This window comes from Lepus europaeus, chromosome 5 (assembly GCF_033115175.1).
Source record: "Lepus europaeus isolate LE1 chromosome 5, mLepTim1.pri, whole genome shotgun sequence".
Taxonomy (NCBI): domain Eukaryota; kingdom Metazoa; phylum Chordata; class Mammalia; order Lagomorpha; family Leporidae; genus Lepus; species Lepus europaeus.
The window spans coordinates 114024298-114037673 of record NC_084831.1 but is presented as its reverse complement, the minus strand read 5'-3'; the positions used below and the strand labels follow the sequence as shown (position 1 = coordinate 114037673).

General features: G+C 46.8%; 1 protein-coding gene across 1 annotated transcript in view; it reads right to left on the bottom strand.

Annotated features, from left to right (window-relative positions):
• Positions 1-11549, bottom strand: part of NOTCH2 (notch receptor 2) — a 169524-nt gene extending 157975 nt beyond the window's left edge. Inside the window, exon 1 of the mRNA XM_062192096.1 lies at positions 11318-11549. Within this exon, the coding sequence (XP_062048080.1) occupies positions 11318-11390 (73 nt within the window). The 5' untranslated portion in view covers positions 11391-11549. The remainder of the gene's footprint in view (positions 1-11317) is intronic.
• Between the last annotated feature and the right edge of the window lie 1827 nt (positions 11550-13376).

The following is a 13376-nucleotide window of genomic DNA, read 5'->3' as shown; positions in this document are numbered from 1 at the left end:
TTCAAATTAGTAACCAAGGGGCCGGTGCTGTGGAATAGCAGGTTAAGCCGCCACTTGCAACACCCTCATCCCAAATGGGCACCAGTTCTTGAACAGCTGCTCCACTTCTGATCCAGCTCCCTGTTAATGCACCTGGGAAGGCAGCAGAGGACGGCTCAAGTACTTGGGACTCTGCACCCATGTGGGAAAACCCAGAAGAAGCTCCTGGCTCCTGGCTTCAGTCTGGCTCAGCTCTGGCTGTTGCAGCCATTTGGGGAGTAAACCAGCGGATGGAAAATCTCGCCCTCTCTTTCTCTAACTCTGCCTTTTAAATAAAATAAACAAACTTTTTAAAAATAAAAAGTAAAAAAGTAACTAAGCAACTAGAATACCCTGATGGATAAAATACATGTTACCAAAATGCATAAATAAAAAAGCAGCAGCAATCCAAATGCAAACTGACCACATAAACATTCAACATCACTGTAATCAGAGAGGTCATTTAAGATGAGGTAGCATTTACCACTTATCAAATAGGTAAAGTTAAAAAAAAAAAAAACTTGATGTTGACAATAGTGGAGACACTGACAGCTTCTTATTCTGCTAATGAAAATACAACCTGGTCAAACTGCAAGGAATTTGGCAGCATGTATCAAAAGCCACAGGAAGGTCCATACTCTTTGATAAGATAATTTGATTTCTGGACGTCTATGTTTGGAAATAGTTATTCTTGCCAAGATTTATGAACATAATAATGTTCAGCACAGCAGTATTTATAATTGTAAACACTAGAAACCAACAGATTTTTTTAAATGAAGTATAGGATCTTTAAGATAAAACAGTATACAATCTTAAAATCATATCTTTAAAGAATAATTATGTACTGGGGCCAACGCTGTGGCGCAGCAGGTTAAAGCCCTGGCCTGAAGTGCTGGCATCCCATATGGGCTGGTTCGAGTCCCGGCTGCTCCACTTCTGATCCAGCTCTCTGCTATGGCCCAAGTCCTTGGATCCCTGCACCCATGTGGAAGACCTGAAGAAGCTCCTGGCTCCTGATCGGCGCAGCTACGGCCAACTGGAGAGCAAACCAGCGGACGGAAGACCTCTCTCTCTCTGCCTCTCCTTCTCTCTCTGTGTAACTCTGACTTTCAAATAAATAAATCTTTTTCAAAAAATTATGTATGCAGAAAAATGTTCATGTTATTTTAAGTGATAAAAAACATGACACAACTCCATATGTTAGAAAACTCAACTATAATAATGAATTACATCAAAATATTAACCATGGGTTTGGGTTAGAGGAGTGGAATTACTGGTAATCTTAATTTCTTGTTACATTTCAAGGTTTTTAGACATCAGTCTCTTTGATGCAGTAATTTCTTGTCTAGAAATCCAGCTTATTGGAAAAATCCTAAAGAAGGAAATTTCTTTCAGGATAAAGGTGGTATCATTTATATAGGGGGAAAAAAGGGCTGAAACCAACCAAACAAGAGTTTCAAAACACCATAAGCCCATTAAGTTTATGAAAGATGCTTGAAAATATGAAAAATACGGCCGGCGCCGCGGCTCACTAGGCTTATCCTCCGCCTTGCGGCGCCGGCACACCGGGTTCTAGTCCCGGTCGGGGCACCGATCCTGTCCTGGTTGCCCCTCTTCCAGGCCAGCTCTCTGCTGTGGCCAGGGAGTGCAGTGGAGGATGGCCCAAGTGCTTGGGCCCTGCACCCCATGGGAGACCAGGAGAAGCACCTGGCTCCTGCCATCGGAACAGCGCGGTGCGCCGGCCGCAACGCGCTACCGCGGCGGCCATTGGAGGGTGAACCAACGGCAAAAGGAAGACCTTTCTCTCTCTCTCTCTCTCACTGTCCACTCTGCCTGTCAAAAAAAAAAAAAATATGAAAAATACTTATGCCAATAATGAAAGGCAGAACAGGAAATTGTATATTAAAAATCAGTAACTGGGGCCGGCGCCATGGTGCACTAGGTTAATCCTCCATCTGCGGCGCCAGTATCCCACATGGGCGCTGAGTTCTAGTCCCGGTTGCTCCTCTTCCAGTCCAGCTCTCTGCTGTGACCCGGGAGGGCAGTGGAGGATGGCCCAAATGCTTGGCGCCTGCACCCGCGTGGGAGACCAGGAAGAAGCACCTGGCTCCTGGCTTCGGATCGGCGTAGCTCCGGCCGTAGCGGCCATTTGGGAGGTGAATCAATGGAAGGAAGACCTTTCTCTCTGTCTCTCTCTCTCTAACTCTGTCAAATAAAAAAATAATAATAAAAATAAAGAAAGAGGACTGCGATCTTTATTTAAAATTTTTTTTAAATCAATAACTAAAACTGTAAGGGCAGGAAAAGGACCAAAATATTAATATTAGTACAATTGTGGATATTTTTCTTACACTTTTCTAGATTTTTCAAACACTCTTAACTACCTTTAGAGGCAACTGTTCTTTAAATTACTCCTCCCCCCCAAAAAAATCTTGTTAAGGTGTCAGAGAAAAATCAACAAAGTATAAATATGAGTTAATTATGTATAAACATAAGGAATAATTCTGTTGCTGTATAAATCTACCTTAAACTGTTACAATGTTTGTTTTTAGTTACAACAATCTTCCTCAAATCTCTGAGAAATTATGTCTTAAGTGCCACTGTGTGTTGACACTTACTTTAGTGACACAATGCCAAAGGCGCTCATGATTCACCAGATACAGCTGTTTCCTTAAAAATCCTTAAAAAGACGAGAAAGTGCTTTGATTGTTGTTATAAAGTAAATGTCCTTAATGTTTTCAATTAAAGAAGATCTAGCAGATAAATAAAGTCGTGTTCACAGCAAAGGAAAACACAAGAAAAAATAATAATCAAAATATACATGTCCTCAAACCTCAGTCAGTCTTGACACTTTCTGAACAACACCATGTGAAAGTGGAGAATTAAACAGAAATATCTGCAGCTTAGAAACACTGACCCATCAGCACCATCTAGTTTGGTGGCTATTCATGTTTAGAAATTCAACAGAAGAGACAGTGACAGTATCTAATTATTCTTAATTGAATGGTGGGTAAGTGGGCCAACCTCTTCCTACTAGAGGCTGGTTTCAATACATACCAGTATTCAAAATGTTTGCGGCTTAAAAGTCTTCAGATGGAGCCAGTGTTGTGGCGTAGCCTGCAGCGCCAGCAACCCATCTGGGCACTAGTTCAAGTCCTGGCTGCTCCATTTCCAATCCAGCTCCCTGCTAATGAATTTGGGAAAGCAGAGGAACATGGCCCAAGTGCTTGGGCCTCTGCCATCCACGTAGGCTCCTGGCTTCAGCCTGGCACAGCCCTGGATATTGCAGCCATTTGAGGAGTGAACTAGCAGATGGAAGATCTCTCCTTCTATCTATCCCTTTAACTCTGCCTGTCAAATAAATAAATCTTAAAAAAAAAAAAAAAAGCCTTTCAGAATCCTCACAAGAAGACGAGAATAAACAGAAATGAAAAAGCAAACAACAATTTAAAAATGCACCTGCCTCTGAACAAGTCAGTATACTTTAGAATGTAACCACAGCTTCTTGTACAACACCTTATTCAGCAGACAAGACTGTATTTTAAAGTGATGCTGTTTGTTAAAAGACAACATATTATTAAAGAGACAATATCTGACTCCAATCAAAATATTATCATCATGTTTTCCTTACCTCACAAAACACACACTCCCTTCACATGAATTATGTTAGGGTGGGAGAACTACTCTTAGCCCAGAAACAGGTTCTGCAACACCCATAGATCCAATCTGTCTTTGTGCAATGATGAGCCCATCTTGGCATGATGTTTACCTGATGTATTCAAAGAACCCAGGGTTACCAGCCAGCTGCCAATATCCCACAGAAGTGACTAATCTGGAGACCAGAAACTGCCCATGGCAGGCTTCTAGGGAAAGGTGCTTCAGTGCAAAGGGAAGAGACATCCAAGGCCTTCATCACCTGGCCTGTACTTCAAGATGGGTGAGGGACAGTAAAATGACCCCCTAAGTACTTTTGAATCATATTTAATGAAGCACAAACTCCTGGAAGCTGGGAGAACAGGGTTTTAACAAGACAAGTACAAAAGGGTGAGGGAGATGTTCGTATGATTAATCAATGCCACCTCTGGCAGCAACTCTGGGTGTGTCCACAGTCGCTACCTGGCTGTGCTGAGAAGTTCCTTCAGCTACTGCCACTGTGAAATGGATCTTCCAAAGATCCCTCTACCCTAACTTGTCCGAGATCAGGCTTGGAACACAGGACTGAGAAAACAGTTCTGTCTCTTGCCACAAACCCACTAATAGACATAATAGACACCGCAACGTGTGCCAAATGTATATTTATACCCCCACCAGACAAAGGGGTCTTTGTCTTTTCTCTTGTAAATTACCATAGAGAAAGAGGAAGATGGCAGACAGCTCACAACAGCAGACAACCTAGCAAGGGTAAAGTGGGTCTCTGTTCCCTGGTGGTCTCAGGTCCTAGAGTTTACACTCCCAGACCCTACAGCTCTTATTCATCCTGAATGCAGGAAACTGCTATCAGGGAATGTAGATAAATGACTAAATAATGATATTCCATAGTCCTAATTGTGTGCTCACCTGTCTTGTCTCCCTGATAATGTCTGCTGCTTAAGGGAGGAGCCTATCTTCTACTTGTACTTGGCCAATGATACCCATACTTCCAGAAGAGCAAACTATTCTGTACTTCCCCCAACATGAAGCCAAAGGAAACATACAAATTCATGGTGAAAACACACCACAATCCTCCCCAACACATCGTTGAGGATTTGTACAGCTACAAAGGTAACCAACTTCAGAGCCAGTGGCAGGGATGCTATGAGATTTACATAAGAAACATACGTATGTACATACATACATACATACACACACACATTAATTAATACAACAATCACTTTGCTTTGCTCACTTGAAGCTATGACTCTTGTCCCCCTTTCTTGGCTTTACTCTTCTTTTTCTTTTTCTTTTCTTTTTTTTTTTTTTAACAGGCAGAGTGGATAGTGAGAGAGAGAGACAGAGAGAAAGGTCTTCCTTTGCCGTTGGTTCACCCTCCAATGGCCGCTGCAGCCGGCGCATCACACTGATCTGAAGCCGGGAGCCAGGTACTTCTCCTGGCCTCCCATGAGGGTGCAGGGCCCAAGCACTTGGGCCATCCTCCACTGCACTCCCAGGCCATAGCAGAGAGCTGGCCTGGAAGAGGGGCAACCGGGATAGAATCCGGCGCCCCAACTGGGACTAGAACCCGGTGTGCCGGCACCACAAGATGGAGGATTAGCCTGTTAAGCCACGGCGCCGGCCTTTACTCTTCTTTTTAAAGCCACAATGTATTTTCTGCCACACAGCTAATACTCCCCTCAAAAAGGAGAAGAGGAGGGAAAAGCACTATCAGTGAACACTGGATGGTTGCATCCCAAGCCCCTTTCAGACCACAGCCACTTCCCTCTCCCCATCAAAGACAGCAACATCACAGTCCCTGTCAGAGCCACACTCCCACCCCCTTCTGACAGACAGCTGGCTCTCTTCTGCTCCAGAGGCCCTGGAAGCCTCCTTTATTCTCCCCTTCTTCTTACGTGGCGGCAGCAGCCCATACATCCCAAAAGCAGGGCTGCCTGAAACAAGTGTGACCTCTCATCCCACCAACACCTCTGAGGAAAATTCCTGCCACCAGATACCTGTCCATGGGATAGCAAAGCAGACACCCTCAATGGAAGCTGAGGACAGAACTCCTCAGGACACACCAGAAGGCAAACCTGGGGAACCCCTGCATATTCTGGCTCCTCAGGTAGCATTCAGATACAGGGAGCAGGAGGTTTGCACCAGTCATACCCAACACAAACAGCAATCCAAAGACACAGGGTACTTATCAGGTTATTTTTTTTTTTTTTATGCCCACAAAAAGAAAAATCCTTTATTAGCCTTATAGAGAAACCAGAGTAAGCTGGGCATTCAGCAAACAGGCTTTCAAGGAGGAAAATGACCAAAGGACTCAGAAAAAGCAACCTATCTCTAGCACTATCAAAGAACAAACAATCGAAGATTTAACTTCCCCAGATTTACTCTGCAGTGATTCCAAAACTTCCCTAAACACAATCACCTGGCTATTTCTTAAAGATACAAATTCCAGATAGACCGCATCAAGATTCTCCAGAACACCCCAGGTGTCTTACCCTAAGAGGAGTGCAGGAACACTGCTCAACAAATCCCTCCCACTTTGTCCCAACTAGGCAGGGAGAAGGGAAACACATGGGGCTAACATGGTTCACTCAAGCCAGCACCCCAGTTGGGATCATCTTCATGTCCCTCACCAGGTCTCACTCCTTTCAAGGAGGGGTAGGTAGATGGCACTTCACTAAAGGGTACATAACCCTGACACCCACACAGGTCTCAGGACTCTAGAACAAACACCTGAGAGAATACCCATGGATGCAAGTCATCAAAAGGTAGATTACAGCTCAACGTCACATCTTTCTAAAACTTAGAGCTGGCCAAAGATGGACTCAACTGCCTCTAGAAACAAGGGGTTAAACCAGTAAGAGGAGGTTAAGGCAGGACCAGGTGTGCCAGCCCTTAACCAGGATGTTCTAAGAGTTATCAGATCCAGCATGGGATGGATAAAAGGACTTGATGCATTTTAAAGCCCCTGCTAACACCCAAATCAACAATGAGGAAAATTTCAGCCAGCAGAGTTAATAAAAAGGGATAGCATGAAAAGTAGGTGTAGTCAGTATTCAATTGATCCCATCTCTTCAAAGGAGAAAGGAGCATAAAGACACACCCCTTACTTACTTACCATAAGCCTCACCTACAGAATGCCCCCAGGGTGGCAGAGCAGGAGTCACAGGTGCTGTGACCAAGACCTGCTGCTCAGGTGACTCCACACTTTGGGCATTTGCCAGACAAGTGCTGTAACACACAGAAGGACGAATGTGGCACAGACCCTGCCCTCAAGGAGCAAGATATGGTTGCAGAGAGAGCTCATTCTCTCGAATATTTATCACATCTCACCTGTAGGGTTTTTACCAACAGTGGTATTCAACTCTCTTTGTGGGAAAATATATATACAATTTCACTCTATGTATACATCTTCTTTACTTAATATATGTAAAGACGTTTGCAGCCCAAGATTTTAAAAAATCAGAATATAAACTTAGTTATCCCTGGTTTTAAAATTTAAAAATGAATAGTCCTCAAAACGACAAAGTTACAGTAAAGTATGGCTGGCAACTCTGAGCAAAACAATAGAAATTGCTAGCCTAGTAATACAGTAATACAGGAAGCAGTAGAAGTAAACTTGAGTAGGAGGCAGGGGGTGGATGCCAGTGCCTTTGAAGCTAGATTCCAATGTCAAAGTGACCTTTATAAATTGCAGAAGTGATCAGAAAAAGAAAGGAAGGAAGAAACCACACACATACACATACATACACACACACACACACGAGGAAATTCAAACTGGCAGATTTAAATAAAATAGCTGGTGAAGGGAAAAATTTGGTTTTTCCCCAAATGTAAGGTAAGCACTGACTCTTGCAAACACCACTTTTTAAACTGTTCCAAGAGGAACACAGAAGGCCATAATAAGAAAATAACTAAAAGCAAATGCTCAACTGAGTAAATATTTGAGTGCCTATTAGATGCCAAGGCATCAGTCCAGGTAGAGGGGCAGGGATGTGGGCAACAGAATAAACACATAAATGAAAAGACACAACTATTTTCCTTAAGCAAACATTAACAATAAGCATTTGAGAATGTTTCAAGTGCTTTTGTGTACACAAGCTCATTGTACATGAGTTGGAAGTACGGTAAAGAGTGGATGAGGCGCTGCACTGAGGACCAGAAAAGAGGAATGCCTGTCTCAACTCTGTAGCTGGCTCTGTGGCCACAGACAAAGCATATGAGAAAACTGAGGACCAAAACAGTACCTCTCCTACAAGGTCACAACACTAATAACAACACACCTGAAGGAACAGGGCTTCTGGCTCCCAGTTCAGTGGTCTGTACAAATCTACACACACGTAGATAAAATAAGATGGCGAAGTAGAAGGGGGAAGAAAAACTTGTGATCTCAAGTCATTTGCAGAGGATAGAGGACAGGAAAAGGAGAAACAGGAAACAATAATGGACAATGAAGTTCAAGTTGAGGCATGGAGATAAGAGGTATTAAGACAGGAAATTCCTACATATGTAGTATAAACATAATATAACGATAAAGATGCAAAAATCTCTTATTTATATCCTCATTTAAATGATGCTGTGGAGTTGCTTACTCTTAAAACAATGTGAATACAGAGAGTCCAAAAAACAATATATGTAAATGACACAGATAAGAGATGTTGGGGGGGGGGGTATGGAGGGTTACAATCCAAATACATGAAGCTCTTCTAAAGAAACAGTGGATACACTGGGCCCAGAGGAACAATAAATGACACGGTCTATAACTTTTATGTTGGCAATATAAAAATTCCTTGAGAGTAAGAGGGTTAAATACCAGAATGTCTGACTAGGATTAGGTTCACTATGAAAATTATCAAAATTTAGAAGGAAAGACTCCATCCACATAAAAATAGACTGCGCCACTGGGCTCCAATGCAATCATTGTGGAAGAATCACCCAAAAACACTGGAAAACCACAGACTCTCAGATCTCCTGCAGCGGAATCACAGGGAGTTGAGTCCAAGACACACTTAAGCTGATTTTGAGGCAGCCAGGACCGGCCATGGTGGGACGGGTGGAGGGCTCACCTGGAATGGCATCAGAAAGTGGGAACTAGATCAATGCAAATTTTGTGGGCAAGAAAGAATTTCTGCGGGTGTGATATTTTTAAAAGTCTATTGTAAGGCTGCTCTGAAGCACCCAAGCATATCCCACTGAATTTAAAGGTCCTGAAGTCAGCAACTACAATCCATGGACCAGAAGTTGTACTCTGTAAGAAGCCCACAGAAGAGGCAACAGAGTGCAAATGGATGAGAGAGACGCCCAGGAGACATGGGTAAATAGTTTTAAAATCAAAACATAGGGAAAAAGAAGACAGACTATAAATAATCACTCTCCTGCCTCCACCAAAAAAAGGAATAATAAGAATATAGAAAGAACAAGAAGAAAGAGGAAGGAAAAATTGAGTAATTTCCATCTCCATGTCAAAAAAAAAAAAAAAATACACTGAGAAATTATCTAGCAGGCAGCAAAAACCAGGCAGTCACTTCCCATTGCAAAGCAAAAGAAAACAAGGAGCAAGGGTGGTCCTGGATAGCTGTTTCGACAATGAGACAGATGGGCTGACAGCTCCTTGCCCTAGGAACTCAGTGATGTCTAAATTAACAACTGGCCACAAGCCAGACACCGAAGTGCTCAAAAGTTTGGGAGGGTGTGTTATAATTGGTACCTTGGCAAAACACGGTAATAGATTAGCAGGATTCAAAAAGCCTTCATTGCTAGACTCTGAGATTTAAGATTCGTACCAAGAAATAGGTTTTTTAAATCCCCTCTATTGAATAGTTGAGCATCTAAAGGACACCTGTCTGAAACTCAAAATATCTAAATCCTATCCTTTTAGTCAACTTGACTAACATTCAAGTTGAACAGCTAAGAGCTAGCTGGTAACCGCAGTCCCTCAGCACGGTGTGAAGGAAGACACAGCTCTACACACTGAGGTCTCAGCCTAAGAAGCCGACTTCTGACATCATAAAGTAGGTCATTCCTTTAGTCCTAGCTCACAGGCAAGGAGGCTAGAGACCAGGAAGATTTATTTGCTAAAACAAGTTAATGGCAGATCAAGGATAGTAACCCTGAGACTACCCCACTGGTTACACTCCCCTCGATCCTAAACATGCTCTTACGCTAAAGGTCTCACTCAAAGAAAAAGAGAGGCAAAAACGTCACCATATGCTTTTTATTCAATGTGTCAGAAACAAGTTTTGCTTCATCAACACTCAGCCTCCTGGGATTCTCGGGGACCCAGCAGTGTATGAAATGTGGACTTTCCAAGAAGTATCCAGTTGATGCTGAACAACTCAGTAGTATTTTCAGGTGATAACCAACCTTGTTCTCTTAAACGTCTGTGATTGGCAAGCTGACTGCTTATTAACAATGAACAAACATCATACTTTTCTGCAGCTCATCTTCTTAACCCTTTCTTTTAAAAAGAGATGTCATTAATGTTATAGTTTTTCTGGTTGTTGTTGTTGTTTTTGTTTTGTTTTGGGTAAGGGTAAAACCTTTCAGATTAGGCTCAGGGGAAAAAAAAAAGGACCCCCTTTTTTAGTTCGTACCATCAAGTTGCAAAAGATTCTAACACACAGCTCCTGAAAGGCTTGTGAGGGTTTTTCTGAACATCTTTTAAGTGCCATAGCCTTAATATACGTTCTTTTAATTAATCCTATTAGCTGCGTAATTGCATTCCCATTTTATTGGTGAGTTAACACAGCAGCAGAGGTGGATTTGAATCCCAGAGCAGGGCTCCAAAGCCGCAGCTCAACAGTCTGAGGACACTTAGAATCGAAAAATGTGAGCGAGGTGGGCATGGTTTGAGTCGATTTCCTTTCCTTGCTCCAACTGGGTTGAGAAAGATCGTCGGAAAATATGCAACCCTAAGACTAAGGAAGCACAGTGAATTAAGGCATCCAACTTCTCCCAACTCGCCCCCGCCCCACCCGCAACCATACCCGCGCGCAGCGGCCGCTGCCAGGCTGCAGGGGCTAGCGGCCGTCACGCCACAGTCCTGGGTCCGCACACCGAGCGCGACTGCAGCACCGGGGCTGCGCGCCCGTGCCGAGCAGCGGCCACCAAGTTTCAGCCCGAGGCGGCACACCGTGCAGCCGCACAGGGGCTCCCCACCGCTCCTGCCTCCCGCCTCTCCGAGCCGCCAGCGACCCGACCCGATGTCAAAACCCAGGCGCGCGGCAAAAGCCCTGTCCCCAGCCGAACCGAGCTCCGGGCCCCGGACTGCGCGCCTCGCTGCGCTGCCCCGAACGGCCGCGAAGCCGAAGCTGCCGGATTCCGAGGCCTGCCCCCGCCACCGCCTGGCATTCCTGCGCCCGGCGCGCGCTCGGCCCGCGCAGCCCGCCCTCGGCTCTCCCCGACCCCGGGGGGACGCGGGACCGGGAGGGCGAGAGCGCCCCACGCCCCGCAGACGCACTGGCTGGGACTGGTGCCCGGGCCCCCTCCGGCCGAGCGGGCGCGTGGGGGGCGGCGGCCGCGCGGGGGAGGGGCCCGCCGCGCGCAGGGGCCCCGGCGATGCCCAAACTCTCGGCACCGAGTGGCCCGGCTCGGCGCGGGCGGCGGCGCTCGGCCGCCCAGGTGGGACAGCGCCGCTCAGCCCGGTACTCACCGCGCGCGGGGGCCGCGCGGCTCAGCCAGAGCGCCAGCAGCGCCCACAGAGCGGCTCGGCGCGGGCCGGGCATCTTCTCGCTCGCCGCCTCCGCCGCCGTCGCCGCCGGGGCAGCTCCACATGGAGAGGGGGTCCCGACAGAGGAGCCCCGCTTCCCTCTCCCCGCTCCTCTCTTGCGCTCGCGGCCCGGCGCTCCGCCCCGCAGCTCGGGCTTCGACGCCGCCACGCCTGCACCCCGGCCGCCGCTCCCCGCCGCCGCCTCGGCCGCCGCCCGAAGTTCGCCTGAAACTTTCTCGAGTGTGCAGCGAGGCCGCCTCGTGTGTCCTTCCGCCTCGGCCGCCTCCTCCCACCGTGGAGCCCCGCCCCCCTGTCGCCGGCGCGGCCGCCGCCTTGGGCACCCAGGGGTTTCCCGCAGGAAGAAGCGCCGGCTGGGCCCCGCGCGGAGGGATCTACTACGAAGCGGCGGCACCCCCGCCCCTGCCCCGCCGCTCCTTCCACGGCCGCGGCGGGGCTCGAACGCCTTAACTCCTTCGGCGCTAGGGCCGCCGGAGCCCCTGTGAGGGTGCCTAACCTCGGCCCCCGGCGTTTGCCGGGAACGGTGAACTTGCCCGGAGCGGCGGACCTCACCCAGCCGTCCCGCGGCGGCCACTCCTCTGTGGCCCAGGAATGCGGTAGGGTCCAAGGAGGGCTGTCAAAGAAAGAAACGGGGGCCGAGGCGCCCCTTAGAAGGAACAGAGCCATCACCTGTGCGTCGCTGCACTGTTCATTCATCCGTTGGTTTAGCAAATACCTCTGGAGCACCTTGCCCGGAGTAGCAGTATGCTCGGCACAGAGCAATGATGCTAAAGACGCACCAGCTGCTTTGACGGATGCTAGAGTTGTGGCTGTTGGGGATGGCTTTCATGGAGAAGCTGAGATAGGAACAGGCTCTTCAAAGGGTAGTGCAATGTCCGCAAGACAGGAACACCAGCCAACATTGCAATAGGCCAGGACTGGGAACACCATAAATGCGCACTGGTAGAGGAGTGGATGGACAATGTGTTTTTTATATAATGAAATGCAACATAGCAATTGGAAAGACTGTATTCATATATGTCAGTAGGAATAAATCTTAAAAACTAAAGAGAGTGAAAGAAGCAATTGCACGGGTGGACTTGTGGCACCGCAAGTTAAACCACATCCACTATGAGTGCTGCTTCCAGTTGCCCCACTTCTGATCCAGCTCTCTGCTAATGCACCTGGGAAAGCAGCGGAGGATGGACCCATTGCTTGGGCCCTTGCACCCATGTGGGAGACCTGCAAGAAGTTTCAGGCTCCTGGCTTCTGCCTGGCTGCCCTGAATGGAAGCTCTCCAGTTGCTTCGCCTTCTCTGGCTGTAACACTGCCTTTCAAGTACATAAATCTTTTTTAAAAATTGCAAAGGGGAATACATAGTACACATACTATTTTTGGATATGTAAGTTTTTTTCCAAAACAATACTATATATTATTCGTGGATGTATAGATGTGTAATGCATATAGTAAGAGAATACAGCCAGAACACTCACAGTTGTTACTTCCAGAGCAAGAGTTGAGGGTGTTGATCAGGCTGGGGAACAAGTGGGCTTTTAAGAAAAAAGCTGAAGTTAGCAACAAATTGTGGGGACAGGGGGTAACTCCCTGGAAGAGCCACCATAAACCATAGCTACAGACAAGGGAGGAAGTGAATGAGTTTTGGCACTGTTAGCAGTAAGGGGAGTCAGGGAGAGGCAGGAGTTTGGGATCAGATTATGCAGAGCTTGCATGACAAGCTGGGGAGATGGTGAGGATGCTGGCGGGGGATGGTGGTCTTTTGGGTGCTAGGCAACCAGTGATGGTTTCTGAGTCAGAGAACATTATGGAAAGGAAGGGTGCTATGATAACCCTCTGCAAAACTGACTGTCAGGGGCAGGAGATGAAGTGTTCCCCAGGACCCGTCAGGAATTTGTGAAACAGTCCAGGCATGGGGTGATGAAGGCCTCAACTAATGAGGTTGATGTCAGAAGGGACAGATCTGAGATAATCTTGGAAAAGAAAAGAT